The 20289-nt window shown below is 39.6% G+C and overlaps 1 protein-coding gene across 1 annotated transcript; it reads left to right on the forward strand.

The window, feature by feature from the left end:
• Nucleotides 1–3799: 3799 nt before the first annotated feature.
• On the forward strand, nt 3800–19365 carry PAX8 (paired box 8). The gene is made up of 12 exons (XM_053464491.1): nt 3800–3910; nt 10260–10310; nt 11482–11647; nt 12278–12478; nt 12587–12669; nt 12918–13043; nt 13443–13618; nt 13698–13818; nt 14574–14762; nt 15276–15374; nt 17827–17916; nt 18840–19365. The coding sequence occupies exons 1-12, from the start codon at nt 3886–3888 to the stop codon at nt 18914–18916; spliced, it is 1404 nt and encodes a 467-aa protein (XP_053320466.1). The 5' UTR covers nt 3800–3885; the 3' UTR covers nt 18917–19365.
• The last annotated feature ends 924 nt before the right edge of the window (nt 19366–20289 follow it).

Consider the following 20289-nt stretch of genomic DNA (forward strand, 5'->3'; position numbering starts at 1 on the left):
CTTAGAGGACAGAGTGCCATTTTTTTAACCCCTTGTTTAAGAATTAACATTTCACGTGATCTTCCCAGCCGCAGAGGGGTGAGATCTCGAATACTTCTGATTTCTAGTACAGGGTTTGTTTCATTTTGAAGAAAAGTGTATGAATGAACCAATGTGAAATGCGTGGCTTGAAGCTCGGAAGTATGTTTAAGTTGCCAAGGAGCATCGGCCAGTATTATTTTTCTTGAAAATAACCCAAAACATTAAAAATACATGGATGAAACTCCGCGCAGAGATGAGACAATGTTGTGATGAGTTTTAGAAGCGTTAGAATTATGGAATCCTTGCTATCAGAAGTCATAAAAAGGATTTCGCATTTGGTAGCTTTGCTTGGCTCATGCAAGGTCTGGGGAGAGAGTCACAGAGACATCAGACATCATTTACTAGCACTGGATCTGCCGGTAATATACCCAGTAGGATAACTGGTGGAGTACTGGTACCATTCAGCTGGTGGAGGTACATGTTCAACCCAGTGATAAAGCAGACAATATTCTGGCAGACAGAACACTCACTATCCTGTCACAGAAAGAGAAATGCAGAAAGCCCATGACAGAACTTAGAAAGGATCTAGCCAGTGAGTAAATGAAGTTCTGTCTAAAGACTTTAGATTGTTACATGTGTTATCACAAGTAAAACAAATCACAAGACTTCTAGTAGTGGCCCTACAACAGAGCAGGGGCAAGTATGTGGCAAATATTCGGATGTGCTCAGTGGCTCTGTCATGACAGATCTCTCATCTTCTGCTCCTTATTGGACCTGTTTGTAGAGAGATTGTAAGCCAAGGTTGGCAATATTTAGCATGGGGGGGCTGGTCCAGCTAAGAGGAATAAAAAGACAACAAATTAACAGATATAGGAAAGGCTGAACTCGATGGACGCACGTAACTATGTAATATGTAACAACACATTTGACAGTCATGATGCTTAAGGTATGCTGGTCAGTCCTGCCCAAAATTCATTAACAGAAAGGAATGGAGGGTATAGTGGAATATAAAGAATCCAGTCACCGTGTATATGATGCCTGAAGTCAACTTCCACTAAAACCCTGGTGGTCAAAAATTTTAAAATAGATCAACCCAATGCAAATATGACATCATAACTCAGCACCATCCTAGGTCCAAAACTCTATTGGACGCTGAGCATGAGGAGGTATGTCTGTACATGGAGCGGGACAAATATCACTGCCCTGCCACCAGGTCATCAGGCATGGTCAACAAATCCATGTAACCTGCAGACTTATGCCCCCGCACACGCATTACCGAAATATACAATATTACCAAAACATACAGCTTGCACGCTGGGCTCTCTATGTCTGATGTATGGGTCCTGCTGCCCCCTCTGCTAAGGGGTGCATTAAAATGACTCTGCACCTAACATACTGCACCTAGAGGCATTATTAACCTAAAATCCATCTCCGCGTAGAAGAAATCTCCAACATATCAAAGGAAATAAAAAAAAAAGATGGCTGCTCTACAAGATTAGGTTTTGATATTCTAGAAAGCCTAATATACAATATAAATGTAAGCCCATTGAGTTAACGCTGGTGCCCACCGTGAACATTACAAGCCAAATGGCTGTTCCTAATATCGTTCACAGATCGAGTGCGGACAAATGCCGGACATTGGAGAGATAACGCACGCAACAATTAGTGCCAAAGCTAAACCGCCATAAAGCGTAAGCAAAGGTGACCCTGTTCGATTGACCTTATAATTCCCTTTCTTATCTGAGGTCGGATGAGGTGGGCATGTATACTCTAATTGAGGGTCTCTTGGGTCAAGCTTTTTTAAATTGTAAGCTCTATTGATCAACTTACGTATATAAGTGACATTAACAAAAAAAGAAAGTGTGGTGCTGCGCATGTCATGTATGTACAAATATAAGATAACAAACGATTGCTATGTAACCTCTGCCCCGGCTCATTAAAGTTTTTTAACACGGATTATAAAGTGCGTTTTCTTTTCATTAACTAATAGATTTTGTCTTCTCAGGCCCAGGGTCATAAAGCTGACAGAACAGAGGCTTTGACAATTTATTCCCGCTGGCCGGGGACCCTCCGCTTGTGTGTGATATGGGAAAAGGCCCCTCCCCGGCCCGGGTCCTTATGAGCTAGCCAACTAGCCCAAATGCCGTGCACCCCGCGGAGAGGCCAGATTTATTGCTGTAGCATTACATTATCTGAGCGCCCAGGCCTTGGACTCAAACTCCCCAAGTGATACAAAGCGGCCCTTTAATCAATTAGTTGTTTTCACAAAACGACTGAGCGGAGAAATGAGGCCTATGATGAGTCTGGCAGTGTGCACAGGGCTGCGCATGGGCAACTGGGGCAGAGCAAAGGCTTGTATGTATGAAATGGCCCGGGACCAACTAAATATACAGCATCATAGAGAACACGTAACGCTTTTAGTACATCCATTAACACACATATACAATGAGCAGATCTGTCTAACACCACGATATATATATATATACATATAGATACATTCAAATGGACGAATAAATGCAACATAAGGACTTTGTTATTCTTGGTGACTAATTTGGCGCCATTATCTAGAGAGAAAACTCAGAAAATAAAATAAAACTGTGCCGGTTATACGCATTTATATAAAAGTTTGTCACATAAAGAATAATTTGTAATATGAAAACATGGCGATGTTTATATGAATTAATATAAATGCGGCTTCAATAATTAAAATGATAGATGAATTAACAGATTGAGGATAGATACAGAACAGATAGAATATACATAAATAATAGATAATTGATGGATATATGATGATATATATATAGACAGATAGATATATAGATATAGATAGATGGATAGATAGATAGATATAGTTAGATAGATAGATATAGTTAGATAGATATAGATAGATATAGATGGATAGATAGATTATATATATATATATATAGACACACACATAGGCACATGTAGATATTCGGGGGATTTGACTCTCTAGGAATCACCCACCCGTGAGCTGGCCCCGCCTCCCTTCACCTCTGAAATCCCCAGCAGCCAATCAGTGCGCAGTACGAAGTGCGGGGCAGCCCTGAGACCCTTCCGAGGGATAAATCCCCCGACCTGGAGCCTATGGTGGGAGCAGAAACTTCGCGCAGAGTGCGGGCTGTGTGTGCGGGATCTCCGGAGACCGGCTACCGGGTGAGCGGCACCCCTCACCTCTCTGTCTGTCCCTCTGTCTGCCCCTCTGTCCATCTAACTCTGCTTCATGTAGCCACCGACTAATTCCACTAACACCTCCGTGTGATTGCTGCGTTTAACCATTTGCGTCACTTATCGCTGCACTATTAGCGCTCAGGAGCAGCATTTACCGCCGTGAGATGAGGGATCTCTGGATAACCTTCAGTACCTGTTTCGGTTCTCACCGTGCTGTCCTCTCACTGCCAACTCACCCGCTCCCACCCCGACTCTCACCCTTCCCGGCAAGCCTTGTGTGCATCTCCTTCCCAACTCTCCCGTCTCCTCTATCTGTCTGATAGCTTATAACCTCCTGCTACCCTTTCCAGCCACCCCTCATGCCCCTCGCCAACATACCTGCCAATAGCCCCTGCCAGTGCCCCTGCCAATAACCCCTGCCCCATGCCGTTCCACATGCTGTGTCAGCCTAACCTCTCTGCCACCCTGCCCTTTGCGCCTATGCCCCTTACCCCCTGCCCTTTGCGCCTATGCCCCTTACCCCCTGCCCTTTGCGCCTATGCCCCTTACCCCCTGCTCTTTGCCCCATGAATCAGCGCTGTCTCCCGTTCACAGGTGCCCTGGGTACTGGCTGCTGAGCTGCTGTCTTTCTCATTAAGGAACTTTACCGAGGATATATTGGCATCTGCCCGGAATATGCCCCATAACAGCATGAGATCGGGTAAGTGCACCGACAGGGGCAATTCTTTACCCTTATACCGACTTCCAAGAAAAAACAAACCCGGGTTCGTGTTAGCCGGCCAGAGGGTTTATAGTCGCTGTGTGTGCTGTCGGGTGGCGGTTTTACCTGTACTGACATCCATATGTACCCTTACAGTGTATATATACCGTGCGCTATACTGATATCGCTTAGATCGGCTCACAGACTTATTATATATCATATAAACTCCTTAAATTACTTGCAAAACTTAAAGAAACAGAAATGAACCCAAAAGCAGATAATCCAATTGAAGTGAATGGAGAGAGACTAATAGAATTATCCGGACAGTTACATAGAGATCGATGGAAATCCATCGAGTTACAGAAACGATCGGTCTCCTCATACTCATATGTTTATTTATATATTTGATATATCTAATATCATGAATATTTACATATCATATCGCTCTATGTACATTGTGTGCCGTACAAAAAAAAATACTCTAATTGACTTTCCTCCCAGTGCTAATCAATAATAAATTCGTTCAATTAATAGCTCTTTCTGTGTACACAATACATTAGGGTGAGGAAGGGGCGGCTGTGTGTGGGCCCCGCGGTGATACATTGAGCCGTCTAGATACAACTGTGTCCTTTTATGTCTCTATTAGACCAGGAAGCATGTGCCACCTTCTATCTATCTATCTATCTATCTATCTATCTATCTATCTATCTATCTATCTATCTATCTATCTATCTATCTATCTATCTATCTATCTATCTATATCGATCTTCTATCTATCTATCTATTTGTCTATCATCGATCTATCAGTATATCACATTATTTACTAAGGAATCTGGGATATTATTAAAATAATATTCGTTAGAGCGATAGAATGATAATTCTCTTTGAATGGTCCCCATATCCATTAAAAAGCTCAATCAGGGGGTGAATATTTTAACTTCCCCCCAAACAGCCCAGTAGCGGTGGCTGATTATTTTACTCGATTCGTTTATCTGTGAATATCCCATTCGTATTATTTCCCTTCTATAAATGAGATGTATTCGTATGCGTTCTTTATACTTTGCGATCTATTTATCGCATTTATTTACGATCGTGCAGCAGCATTATACAGATAGTTGCAATTAAATTGAAGTCCGCTGAGCTCTGAGAATGATTACAATTCTTAGGGCATGCGATGCGATTTCTAATCCAAATGTCGCTTCTTGCACAAAATGACCACATTGTTTATATAGTTGTTTATTGTTAGAGAATAAGATAATGTATAGGGCGTGGGATTATTTTAACATTATGTGTTCTGTGGATTTTGGTTTTCAAATTATCAGAAAATGTCACAATTATTAAAAAACCCACAAAAATCATACAGACAAAATCCTTCAATAACAATAATGCTACCATTCGAGTTAGTGCTGTGTCCGACTCTTAAAGATAATATGGATGTACTATGGATGTTATTTATGTGTTATTGTTATAATATAATATATATTTATAATATAATATTGGAGAAATGCTGAGTGGGAATGAAGGACCTCAGCATCTCCTGCAGGTGTGAAATGCTCTCCGTGGGTTGAAGTATCCTGGGTGCATCTCTGGTGTTTGTTGAATCAGAAATAGATGCTTTGAGGTCATATCTCAATTTGAATACAAGTTAATTAGCAGATAATTTCCTTGGCTGCAGAATGATCACTATAGCTCTATGTGACACTTTAACTGCCCCTGTGATGGATGCAGCTTCAGGGAAGATCTGAGGAGGAGATCACAATTTTCATGTCATCTCAATTCAAGAGAACTATTCAGTGCCTTAAGTGGCAGTTTTGGTTACTTATCTCTGTGGATCTAAAGTTACACCAGGCTGGGGGCTGCAGCTATAATTCACCCCTCCATTACCTGAAGCTGGGGCTCTCATTCCTTTACTTCTTTATTTCCTAAATATATATATATATATATATATATAAATATATATAAATATATATATATATATCCACAGGACTTTCTATGTAGTACAAATGCTCTATTACCTACTGATTATATATACATATATACATAACTTTTTATTACTGAATCTCAAACTAAAAAAATATAGAAATAAATTGAAAATTTAGAAAATTAAAGAAAAACATCAAGAAAAACCCTTTCTACTCATAGCGAATTATACTTTATTCTTCACATTTCGATCAGTTGGGGGGGTAATCATGTATTTTTAAGAAGATTATATTCACTAAGTAAATCAGGAAATTGGGGCAGCTCGAAATACAATAATAATAAATTGGTAGCGACATCATGTACCGTAGCGCTGCACAGTATGCAGTAAAAAGATTGGTTATTCAGGAACAGTTGAGTTTATAATCTGGAGGGATTTCATATTAAAGGGAAAATTAAATTATAAACGGATCTGTGAAGGCGGATTCATTTTTTATTATTATTACGCAATTAAAAGCAATTATTAAGTCTAATCAAAGTATTTTGTATTAATATACCTTAAATACAATCTCAATCTACATATTCTATGAATAAAAATGATAATTTCCTTGTGCATTTGGACAGATGGAAATAACAATATTTTTTTATAGTTAAAGATTAAACCTTACCTAATGAAGAGCTAGTTTTGGGTCATGAACTTCAATACTTAGTAACTCATAAATGTAAAATTTTTGCACAAGATTGAAAAACTAATATTTTTTTCCAGAAAGAGAAAATCTGAACCTTTCCAGTTATTTCTGGAGACCAATTTAAACATTAGAAATGTTTCATAGAAAATAAATTTGAATTAATGCAGTAGTAATTCAATTCTTATCATGTAATATAGATATATAATATATATAATATATTTTTATATATATATATATATATATATATATATACATATAATGTCAATAGTCATTTATATATCACATTTGCTTTGATTACATATATATATATTTAAATATAACATCATATAGATCTATATATATATATAGCAAACCCCTTTAGTATATTACTCTCTGCTTTTTGGCATTTTGGGCAATGCTTTTTCAGATAATGCCATTTATTATTCCAATACACATTTTATGGTCGTTTCCTATTTGTCTTTTTTAAAAATAAGGGTCTGATAACATGTTATTACTAAATTCAATTTTGGTCCAATGAACCATTACCCATTATTTATTTGCGGCTATACACCGGTATTAAGACATTAGAGGAGTTTATCTCGGTTGTGTCTCCTGTAAAATCGAGTTTATTATTAATAACGAAATATTCAGATATAAATAGTTAAATATATTTTACCAACTCGTACAGGAATTATTTAACTAACAAGACTATTACTATAATATTATAATAGAATACATATTATTATGTAATAATAAATATATATTCTGTATGTGTCCATTTGATATGTTAATAAGGGTTAATAAGTGATCATATGGATACATCAGGGCAGATATAATTTTTTTTCGTGGCTATATATTTGTCATCCTTGTATACACCATACAGCTCAGACAGACTTGTTTGCTGGAATGCACGTAATTCCCTAGAGTAGTGGATTAAATGCACGGTTTACCGGCAGGGAAAGATACAGTAATTAGCCAGAATAAAGTTAAATAAATAAGTTGTTTAATCGATTCTTTCCATCACTGGGCATGTTATCTATAACAAGCCTTTTCTAATAAAATAACTACAGCAGCAAGAAGTGACATGTTTTACCCTTTCAGTGCCAGGGAGATGGGAATTGGGCATTCTTCTGTTACTGAAAGTGCTAAAGTCGGAAAAGGTTTGATGGTGGAGAACATTGATTATGAATGAAACAGTATCCTATGAAGTTTTATGTTCAGCTATATGTTATATTTGTTGCAGGAGCTGCCCCATGTTCATCGACTCATTGGTCAGAGAATCACATACATTAACACCCAGTAATTTCAGTAGCGCATGTAAACCATATGTACTATTACAGTCTATATAGACGCTTGCACCAACTTGGTTTATGTGCTGACAGCGTCATAATATTGTGCATGACGTCATGAGTCTCGTCCTGAGATATCTTCATCATGTAGCAGCCTCAGTAGCATCTCTGAGCTCCTACAAGAGAGAGGCAGGCAAAGTGGTACCCCAACCACTGAGGACCCCAACTCTCATGATGCCAGGCCAGGAGGTAGTCCAGAGCAACTGGCTACTTGCCAGTGTCAGCAAGAGAGCTGTTTTAATTACTGGATATTATCTATATTGATTGAAATTGCTATAGTTTTAAACTCCTGGCTGGCACAGTTTGCAGCTTGAAGGGTCTTCTTAAAAATATGAAAAAGATTCATTATCTTTATCCTCATCTCCATGTGATTTATAAACCTTGATATGTTGTATAAGCTCAATTGAACTACAAGACATGAATCCTAGCACATGGACAAGCCAGTAAACACAATTTGGACTCTGCATATTAGTATGTGTTGTGTGTCTCCTGCAGTCCCACATATAGCTGCAGGGAGGTCTGCATCCTTTCTGGGATCCCTTTATTTACTTTTATTATCATTCTATTGATTATCTTGTGTGTGAGTGTGTGTTGGAAAGGACCAGATTGTGCACACTGTGTGTTTGCAGGCAAATGTGTTCTATATTATCCATTGTGCACCACTGCAGAATATATACTGCTTATATAAATCAATGAATAATAATAATAATAGGTCACTTGATTTAAACATTCTGCACTTAAACCCAGATTACACATAAATATCACTTGGAAATCAAAGCTAATAATATATGGTATTTATTGTGCTGCTGTGATTGAGTTCTAGCTTCCAATCCAAGAAACACTTGGAGATATCTGGGTAACTTTTTACTAGTCGGAATAACTACTTGGATTCCAAACACTGCTGAGAATCAGATATGTTACTGTCCCTATACATTTCCCCTTCTCTAAATATCCATGTGTTATAGTGTTTATAGATAAACATACAAATGCATTAGAAATCCCCCAAGGGAGCAGCCCTCTTATCTTCTGTTCACCAAGTCAGTACAAGTCATTGGTACCTACTGTGTTTCCTTACTCCATAAAAGTCCATGGCATATATGATGAGGATGATTATTATTATTATCTTTTATTTATCTCTTAAACCATTGCCTAAGCAGGACTGATACCCATTTAATACCCGGACCAGTTTCTTGGTAGCTGCCTATTCTTCCTTGGTGGTGGCAGCACCTGGGCAGTTTTTGTGGGGCAGATCACCCCATAGGGACTCACATCCCAATAAGACACAGAGTGAAGCAGTTTCCCATTGCTTGCTTCTCTCATGGGGTAGTTTTTGTGTTATGTTCTTTGTGAGTTGATGTGTAATGTGCGGGATAATCGCCATTACTTACATTGCAACAATCAACATGAATGCTTTACAGGATATATTGAAACCCAGATAAACTTTAATATGTTCTTCCTGGTAATAACTACTGCAAGTATACAACACCAATTACAAAATACCTCCATAGTTTATTTGTAGCTTACAGTAAGTTGTACTTAACGTTATATGTTTGAACTATAATACGGTATATATACACATAAAACTGTCAGGACCAATCACTATGTATTGAATAACACAAGTTATGGCGAGATTATCTGATTGCAATAAATTACCGCTGACTTTCCATGTCCCTGGTGGTTGGGAAGCATATTGTATGTTACCACAGTTCAACCTTAAGTAAATATACATTATATGGACACAAAAGTATTGGGACACCTGATCATAAAATTGTTATCTTTTATGACATCACATTCTAAATACATAGACATTAATAGGAAGTTGGTTGTTGAAGGAGATGTACCAATACATTTTGGACAATACAATGCTTTGTAGGAACAGTTTGGGGAAGGCCCGTTTCTATTCCAGCATGACTGTGGCCCCAGCGCACAAAGCAAGGTCCTTAGAGACATGGTTGGGTGAGTCTGATGTGGAAGAACTTGACCGGCCGCACAAAGCCCTGACCTTTATACCATCGAATACCTTTGGGATGAATTGGAAATGAGATTGTGAGCCGGGCCTTCTTGTCCAACATCAGTGCCGACCTCACAAATGCTCTACTGGATGAATGGGCAAAAATCCCACAGAAACTCTCCACAATCTTGTTGTTATAGCTACAAAGGGGACCAACTACATATTAATATCTATGTATTTGGAATGCAATGTCATTAAACTCCCTGTGTAATGGTCAGGTGTCACAATAATTTGTCCTTGTGTCATAGGACAATATGATTTTTGTTAGCAAAAAAAATTAAAAATATATATAACTAAATGAAGTGTGTTTGGAGCGGATCTCCCTGTGTTCTTTGGTGTATGTGTATCCCGATAAAGCATGTAGTTTGCTTATTTTTTGTCTAAAACAATTCATTTGTCCACAGAACTCATCTCAGAGAGGGGCTGCACAGGACCCACCAGCTCACTGCATATAGGTCAGAGGCTCCTTCTATTACATGTATAATAAGCAGGCATTGAATATTCCCACATACGTCAGCAACATCCAGTACTGTCTACTAACCACATAGATAGCATTGAAAAAAACTCCCTATTAGCAGCCATACTGTAAGAGCTGGTCTCAGGGTGGAGAACGTTGTCTCCAGTGCACAAGAGAAGATGTATCAGGGCCTTCAGCTGCTCAGGTCACCTCTATGGCTGGTGTGGCCTTGAGTACTGTTTTGTGGACACGTCTACCGGCTAAGCAAACTTTTTGGGTCCCATTTGTAGCTCATAATGTCCGTAAAGACAAATTTTGGCTAAATCTTTCATATCAGCAAAGTTAAAATAATGTTCCATGACGCCCTATAATGCCTCAATGGTGTCCTCTGTCTAGGCAGGCTGACATACAGTATATGTATGGTATATAGGTGTTTTCTATATCGATCTGTACTACATGTAGATGAAGGCAAGCTGATATTTTTGTGCCCTTGGGTAATTTTTAGTGAGCTCATTGTAACTTGCACACGGGTTAGGCACATTACATTCAATTTAATGTAGCAAAATGCACTCAAGTGTATGATGTAATGTGCTAAAAAGTGGATACAGTAGCATACTGGCAATGTATAGCACAATGTGGGAAAATTGTTGTATATAACCGAACGAGATCTGATGTACACGTTATAGAAATTATACAATAAACTAGACTGTTATCATACCACACGGCAGTTCTTACTGGGTACATGTTATTATTGCATACATAACATTTGTATACATTATTCTATATATGACAGACTGTTCACCCCCTTTCATTTTACCTTTTTGCTCTTTGCACATAAGGGATGGGAAGTAAAAACCTCTGTGTGTCTATACATATGTTACACATCATCATATAAGTTTTTAGATATAATATAATATATATATATATATATATATAGATCAAATATTCCATTATTACAGTGCTGTTTATGTATGTTATATAGGCATACCAGGTATATTTATTGCTTAAAAACTGGGGGGTATTGCTCATTGTGCAAGTGGGACAATTATATATTCTAGTTGATTTAAAATTATTTAATACTATTAATAATATTATTTATTGATGTGGGGCCCATTGCATTGAACTTGCAACACAAAGACTAATTCTTCTATTTTATTCGGCCCGTTCAGGTCATGGAGGCTTGAATCAGCTAGGTGGGGCATTTGTGAATGGGCGCCCCCTGCCAGAGGTAGTGAGGCAAAGGATCGTCGACCTGGCTCATCAAGGTGTGCGTCCCTGTGACATCTCACGGCAACTGAGGGTCAGCCATGGGTGTGTCAGCAAGATACTCGGCAGGTAAGGAGCCAGGAAATGTAACAAGAGCTAGACTCCCAGCAGAGGTGGTAGAGGGTAGGACTGAAAAAAATTGCAAAATTCCCCATGGTTGTTCTTTTGTATTAGCCATGAATATTTAAATTCCCTCACCGTATTAGCCTCTAGCACTTCTGCTGGGATGCTATTCCACTTATGTACCACCATCTCAGTGCTTTCTTATATTACATCTAAGCCTAAAACTTGCTAGTTTTAGATTATGACTTGTTAGATAGACAAGAACTAAAATGAAAATAAAATGTGAAAGTCAAATAAAATATGTAAGGATGGGTATGTTAGCAACGCTTGTACTAAATAATGCCAGTGTCATAGTATAATGGAAGGTTATTGTATATTTTAGATCATTTATTATAATAATTATATATATAATGTATTATATATCAATTATATATCATTGTGAAAATGCTCGGACACCTAGATGATATGTATCCAAAATAGGGACTACATAGTAAGGAAAGAAGTATTAATGGATTGCATGCCTCTGTCACTCAATAAGGGGAGTACAATCATTTGTTAAAGGGTGCCTAGTGGAACCATATGTTAGGTGGATCCAACTGTCGGTTTTGGATAATTATACCTTGTTCTGTATTGGAGTAGGTACTATGAGACAGGCAGTATCCGTCCAGGTGTCATTGGGGGTTCCAAGCCCAAAGTTGCCACTCCTAAAGTGGTAGAAAAGATTGGAGATTACAAGCGGCAGAATCCCACCATGTTTGCCTGGGAGATCAGGGACCGTCTGCTAGCAGAAGGAGTGTGTGACAATGACACTGTGCCTAGTGTCAGCTCCATCAACAGGTATGTGTGGACTGTAGCTTGCTACAAATATAAGGTGGAAATGCATGTTTGCTGGGTGTTGTTGAAGCTGTGATTATTCTTACTGTACATGTTTTCTCTTTCATACAGAATAATCCGCACCAAGGTCCAGCAGCTCTTTAATCTGCCTATAGAGAGCTGCGTAAAGTCATTAAGCCCTGGACATACGCTGAGTAAGTGACATTTGGCCGCACTTTGTGTTACATTACAGGCATAATGCTTGAAGTTGGGGATCTACATGATCCTCAGGGGTGTAATACTGATGGAGCTTAAAGATATCCATAATTAACATGTAATTAGCAGTAAGAAGGATAAACTTCTACTTAGTGATGGAATACTGGAAAAGCACCTGTGCAAAAAAATCAATACATCCCAAGTTTTCATGCCTAATCCTGAATCCTAATCTTTCCTCTCTTCACAGTACCCAGCTCAGCCGTAACTCCTCCTGAGTCTCCACATTCCGACTCGCTTGGATCTACTTATTCTATTAATGGCTTATTGGGAATTGCTCAAGCCAGCTCTGATGGGAAACGAAAGCTAGATGACAGTGAGTAAGACGTATTTCACCTTAGGTGCCACGCATGTATCTAATCATATGAAGGACACACAGGGGGAGGTGGTATGGAGCAACAGCAGAAGATATTGAGATGGGTTCCACGGACCTGTAAGAGAAGTTCTATGGTAACAGAATTAGGTCAGTAAAAGTTAGTACCGAGCGACAGGGGGAGTTATAGGCACAATGTAAGTAGAGCAGTATAATTTTCATTAATATACGTAGCTATAGGATTACCGTGACAAACCCTTGGGACTAATATTGAATAAAAAGAAAAGCTGTAGGGGATCATATTTCTGTTAATACACAGCGCGCATATTCACAATATAAAAGTTCTGAATATGGTTTGAAATGATGCATTATTGAGATATATCTGCAAATGAATGACTACAGGTGACCAGGACAGCTGCAGACTCAGCATTGACTCCCAAGGTAGTGGTGGACTTAGCAGGAAGCAGCTTCGCACGGACGCCTATGGACAACATCCTTTGGATGGACTTGAATGTCATTTTCAGAGACAACATTTTTCAGATTCCTACCCCTCTTCCAGCCACAGCAAAGCGGAGCAGGTATGTACAGGGGCAGGAAGAAAACGCTCTCTATGATAAAGCATGGCTTGGATGATCACTAGCAACTTTATTATTCCAGGCTTTGTATCCCTTACCGCTGCTTAACAACGCAATGGATGATGGAAAATCCGCTCTGACCTCCAGCAATGCTACACTCAGCAGAAACCTCACCGCACACCAGGGATATTCTGCATTGTCTGGTAGGTGTACATAGAAAAATATATAGACCAAATATTTAAATAAAACAAATATAATGCAGCATAACTTACTGTGCCACAAATCCTAATATTGAATCAAGTGCACACTTGGACTGTCTATGAACCAGGTGCAGCAGGGGGGAAATGGGAACTCAGAGACCAGAAGTTAATACCTAAGGGTGGACTCGGTTTGCTATAACCATAGGTGGCTGTGGTTCAGTTTTGGGGAAATGGCCTTTTGCACCAGGTGAATCCTCAGCACTCGATTCCTTTCTGAGTTCAGGCAAAATTCTCCCCCTGAGTTCAACGCTGTCAGAATTTGTAGTTTTCAAGTTCTAAGCTTTTCTCTAAAACCAAATTTACAGCAACCTCAATGAGGCTTCATATTGGTGCAACTCAGCCTTTTAACCCAAAGGATGTGCCAGCAACAATGCTCCATATTATAGCACACCATGAACACACTTGTGTAAATGTCTTCTGGTTAGTCCAGTTCAAAACACACTAACTGAGAGATCATATAGAGGATCCAGTGTTATAGTTAATACTGTCTAAAATCTGGTGATTGATGTCCTCTAGTAACTACTGACTGTATTGCAAATAAATATACAGCACTATTCCAATATATAACAATAAAAAATGACACCTCTGTAACTATGTAAATAGGAAAGGAGGACTTATCCTGTTTCATCTTGATCATCATCATTGTTTTTATGTTTGCTTGCTTATTCATTTATATTCATCCCATTCATTCCTCATAGAACTATCTGCATTCTCCATAAAACAAGAGACATCAGACAGTTCCAGCACTAGCTCCACCCCTTCATCATTATATAGCCCCACCTTCCTGGATCTTCAGCCAATCAGCTCAGGAGCTTCAGTCCAACCCTTCAGTGCCTTTTCCCACTCTGCACCTGTTTATGGACAGTTCACCAGCCAGGCAGTTCCAGGTAGGGTCTGGTTGAAGGGTAGGGTGACAAGATGCACACCTTAGGCTTGGACCAAACCATTTTGTGCACCATAGGGGACTATTTATTCCAACCAGTGGAAAAGTCTTAAAGGAAAATTACACTGATTGCTACAGTGATAAGAATGAAATAATTTTTTTTTAGATTTAACCTTTGCTTTACTGAGAAGGTGTGAGATAAGTAGAGGCTAGTGAAGTCAGGGAATTTGAACATGCATTGGATAGGCATGTGTCTATCCTGAACATAAGATTAGACCAAGGTCTGACTACACATGAGAAAACATTAGGCAGATTAGATGGGAAGAATGTTTCTTATCTGTTATTAAATTCTGTGTTTCTAAGAACAATGTAAAAGCTTTGCACGTAAGTTGCTGTTTAGAAGTAACCCGAAAGAAGTAATATTACTGGGCTGGAATTATCACTTTTCATACTGCTTTGGGTTGTTTGAGGCCAATGGAAAGCTGGGTTTAATACGTCTTTTTTATTTCTTGCACAGGGCGTGATATGGTTGGATCCACACTGCCCGGGTACCCCCCACACATACCAAGTGGCCAAGGAAATTATGCATCGTCTGCTATTGCTGGAATGGTAGCTGGTAAGTTATGGGTGCCATGGGGGGGGCATAAAATACAATACGCCAACTTTTTCAGATGGAATACCCAGTGCTGGACTGCTGATGGTCAGGCGGCCATGGCATTTTAAGGCTGATGGCCATGTGATGAAATGTGCAGCCAACAGTTTGAGATGCATGGCCACACGCGACTTTCTGCTCGCGTAGCATGCGGCCTTTCATATCCATCCACTGGCCACACGCTTCAGCACCCGATCTGCCACTAGAGAGGCCAGCAACCCACCAGGCATTTGCCCAGTGTGCCAGATGGTTTTATCAAGTCTGTAAAACAAAACAACAGAATATTTATAAAATGTTAAGGTTTTTTTGGAATAAGAAGAAAATGGGATTTTGGCTACATGTATTTGTTAAAAACCCCACATGGCTGAGAATACGTAACTGTGAATTCCATATATTAACTATCCTCACTGTAAGAGAAAATCTTCAACTGAATTTCCCTGGTTGGTGTTTATTGATCACTAAGTTGGGATGTTAAAACTTAATGCCCAAAAGACAATTTGAGAAACGTCCCTGTGTTAGTAAAACGTTTGTGTTAAACCTTGTTGATGTAGCAAAAGGCTGTTTTATATCACAGTAAATATTATTATTAGCTTTTATTTAATATACATTATTTGCTGTCCAAGTACCGAGATAATCCTTAAGGACAAATCCTGTGTCTTTTTTCCTTCAAAAATTCTCCGTATTGCTCATCATGTAGTTTCTGTGGATGTTTTAGGTGCGTTTTCTTAGTCCCCTAGACAAACTCACAAAGTCCATATCACCTTTTATTGCAGCTTAATAAATAAATAGATTGTCTTCTGGCATCTATTAATTTTCAGGGGGTCCATCTGACTAATGAAAGTCTATAGGGAAAGGACTTAACAAGTCATTTTTTTTTTTACAAAGCTGGCGAGACTTGAACTGTAAACTTGTTTCTAAGGGGATCAGCAATCATACTGGTGTTCTACATGAATCCAGATCTGACCTCATGCGCCCAACCCGGTTAAAGCACAAGTTATTATTTTTTGATTGCCAGTGGATTAGCCCTAAGCGCTTGTGAATTTCGATATATTTTTTAGCGGCTTCCGCCGCCAATGCTTTGTTGAATGATCCATAAATTTTGAAAGCGCATAGGTGTCACCACCATCCTAAAGAACTCAATGGGTTGTGCTTGGTGGGGTGACCTCGGATGACCTCCGCAGGTACATTTAAATGAGAAAGACGTGCAGAACACCCCCGCTACTCTCAAGCTCATAGCTCCGTAACCTGCTGAGCCAGCGTCTTACTGCGTTACCACGGAGACGCGCTTAATGCAGCGTTAAAAATATAAAGTACTTATACCCCCCCCACACTACACACCCGCACGACGCACACACACTCCTTCCTCCCTTGGAGCGTGAAATGAGATTGGTCAAGATAAATAAAAAGGAGCAGTTATATTTTAACTGTGTATGTGTAAGAGACAAATGCATTCCCATTACCCTATAATCTGCACGCACATAGAGGGATACTGATCTACGTACACACAAGAACACATCCCAATCCTAACCGCACACATCCACACATTTACACAATTCTACCGCCCCCCCTGCAGTCCCGAGCAGCCCACGCACACTCCATTGATTGCATTCACATAATCACTTAATATTTTAATTCATTCGTTGTATTTACTCTTTAAATGAGACGCGCAGAAGGAACTATAAGTAAGCCTGGGGGATGTCATATTTAGCATTGGATAGCTTGTTTGTTTTACAGTAAGTGCAGTTAGGATGCGGAATCCACTAAATAAGTTGTTTTAGGGCAAAACTGAAAACCTTTAAAAATGAACGTGATAGACAAGAGGTTTTTATTAAAAGAAAAGACCTTGGACATCATTCTTCTTGCAGGAGTGGGCTGGGTCCTAGTATTGTAATTATGTCCTACAATAAAGACCATATAATATTTGGTGGGCACAGTTAGCAAAAGACCCCATCTAGCTCTGCATCATTCAATGCATGCCCCTGCGGCACGTGAACATGAAGACGATTCTAAAGCATAAATCATGACAAAATATGGTTTAAAACACATAGACATACCACAGATGTTCCCATCGCATGAGATATGTTCTGCACAAACACGTCACATATGCTAACAAGTGCTGCTCTAAGGCTAAGTGTGTGTGGGGGGGGGGTAGAAGAAGGATTTAGGATTTTGTTAATGTCTTATTGGGGTTTATGTATAAAGAGAAATTCTGGTGCAAAGTTGTGAAACAAATCACCATAGCAACTAAAAAGAATGTTCATGTTGATTGCTTGATTTGTAGCGCTTTGCCCCAGAATTACTCTTTATATATATAACCCCCACAGCGTGCTGGGCTGCGTACAGTGTCGCTACAGTAGCTAGAGAAGACATTTCTTACCCCGTTGTCACTGTGACCTTACAGTTTGTGTTTTCTCAGCAGGAGGCGATTACTCTGGAAATGCATACAGCCACGGAGCATACGCTGCGTACGGAGAGAGCTGGCGTTTCCCCAGTTCCAGCCTTCTTAGTAAGTAATGCGATGACTACAAGGAAGGGATTTCACACGGATATTCACATTACAGCATCGTGCCTTCTTAGTCATAATGCTACATCTATGGAACCAGAATAAGTGGTCTGGACATGGAGGACAGTAACACCCCTGCTGCCGTTGAACTACAATGCCTGTAATCCTTAGGTAGACACGCTTATGGTGTCAAGGCAGGGGTTTACTAGTTCTCCTTTGAAACTCGATAGATCTGGATTAGATGTATCAGTCTGGCAACTTATTGGAATGTAATGCCAGTTCCATTTCTTCTAGAAAAGAAAAATAGTCCAGCTGCCTCGTTCTAAGCCCACGTTGGCCAATTTTACTTACTGGCAGTCTGTTACTGAGCTTGGACATTTTGAGAAATAATAGTTTCCTCTATCCTAGAAATCCCTACTCGGCTATTAAATCACCGCTTACACTCTGTATTAGGTTAAGTAAAATGCAATAAAGATCTCATAGTCTGTTAAGTAGGGGGCCATTGAGAGAGATGTGTCCCATTAGGACACTTTAAAGAGCCTACATGAAGACTTCATCCATTTCTAACACATTGCAGCAGAAGTGCTATTTGGAGAAAGTTTCTTTTCGAGATGGATGGAAAATGCTCGCTGGCCTTATTCCCAGGAACATGTCTGACTGATCTGTACACATCGTTATAATACCGTGTACACCGAGAAAGTATTTGCATGTTTTTTTGAAGTCCAGGACTGTGTCCTCTGTGATGGAATTCATTCTATGTGGTAATATTTGGATTCACACACATCATGTGACTCCTCTCCTCCTTTGTTTATTAGGTTATCTCCCATGCTGTTTCCATGATGATGAGCTGGGATTAGATATTAATGGTAGATTAAAGTTGACTTATTAACAATGTGTAACTGTCCTCTCTCCATTTCTCTCCATAGGCTCCCCATATTATTACAGCTCCACTGCAAGGACTGCGCCGCCTCCCACCCCCGCGGGGGCTTACGATCTCCTGTAGTGTCTACCAAACCTAATAGTCTATCTCAAGCAACAGGGAAGTTGGACCTTGGGAGTGCTGCTTAATGATGGGCAAAAGAACTCATCTCCATGCCAACCCAAAGATATCTGGGATGAGTGACAACAAAAGCAACTTTATTCTGTTTGGACAATCCTTTATCTTCAGCACCTCTGAGCTCTCCGAAAGATATGGTACAACCCGTGGGATCCACCGTTTACTTCAACAGCGTACACGGATACCGAGTTTCCATCTTTATGTTACGTTGGCAGAAACCACAGTGCATGGAAAAATGTATAGGCGAATACATCTCCATATGTGTATGTGCACTGGCATATTGATGGTGCTAGCAGCAATATTAACAATGCACCATTGAGTGTTTAAAGGGTGGCCACAGACAAATCAATTGTAGAGAAGTGGCTATGACCTAACTTAGTGTCCGCTGTATAATTTCCTTATAAGAACTTCAAACGAAGGCAGACTTCTGGCTGTTATGTCAACACAACCCTTACATTCTATAAAGGAACCACGGTGATACACAGCATGCCACATATGAAAGTAATTCATACATTAGATTTATCAATGTATGGGTTGACCACGCCACTGGAGATAAGTGCTGTAGCACATAGCACCCAAAATGGAATATGGCCAACACTCTACAGGCTGAGATTTCCTCCCTTGAAATAGCCACATTATTAGTAACCATGTTTACCTCATTCATTTTGTAAAATAGATCTCCCTTGTAATCAGCCCCAGCGATAAAGGGGCTCCCAACACCCCAGGCCCAGTTGGCCAATGCCAGAATGCATCACCACTGCAGGGTTGTGCGTCCCCGCTGGGTACATATTTTACTTGTGTCCCCATCTAAAAGCCATCTTGTCACCATGTTTTGTGATGGTCACACAGATGTCCTTTGTTGCCTTGTGGATGACCATGTTTTATGTTCAACTTGGGTTACCAGATCAGCCATTTAATACTGAACAGCTAAAAGATCTACATAAAGCAGTATATAACAAAAAAGAACACTAAATTATTTAATAACAATCAGTCCCATGTGCTGCTTAGCTGTCAAATATGCCTAACATGGGTTCATATTTGCCCGGGTATAAATGACCGTTCTTACCAATCCGTTTACCTAAGTGAGTCTCCACCGAACTTCACCAGATGGTCTTGTTGGTCTGTAACAATGCATGGAACTGGGGTTCTTACAGGATTCTGGGGGCATCTCTGCACACTTTACCAGATTGAAGCATTTGTGTATATACCTAACTTACAGAAAAAAATGTAAATACAATATTTGTAAAGCAAAATATTTTAAATAAAAAAGCATGATGATAACTGTGGCTGGTGGTGTTTCTGGACAGGACTTCAAGAAG

The sequence above is a fragment of the Spea bombifrons genome, chromosome 4, assembly GCF_027358695.1.
Source record: "Spea bombifrons isolate aSpeBom1 chromosome 4, aSpeBom1.2.pri, whole genome shotgun sequence".
Lineage (NCBI taxonomy): Eukaryota > Metazoa > Chordata > Amphibia > Anura > Pelobatidae > Spea > Spea bombifrons.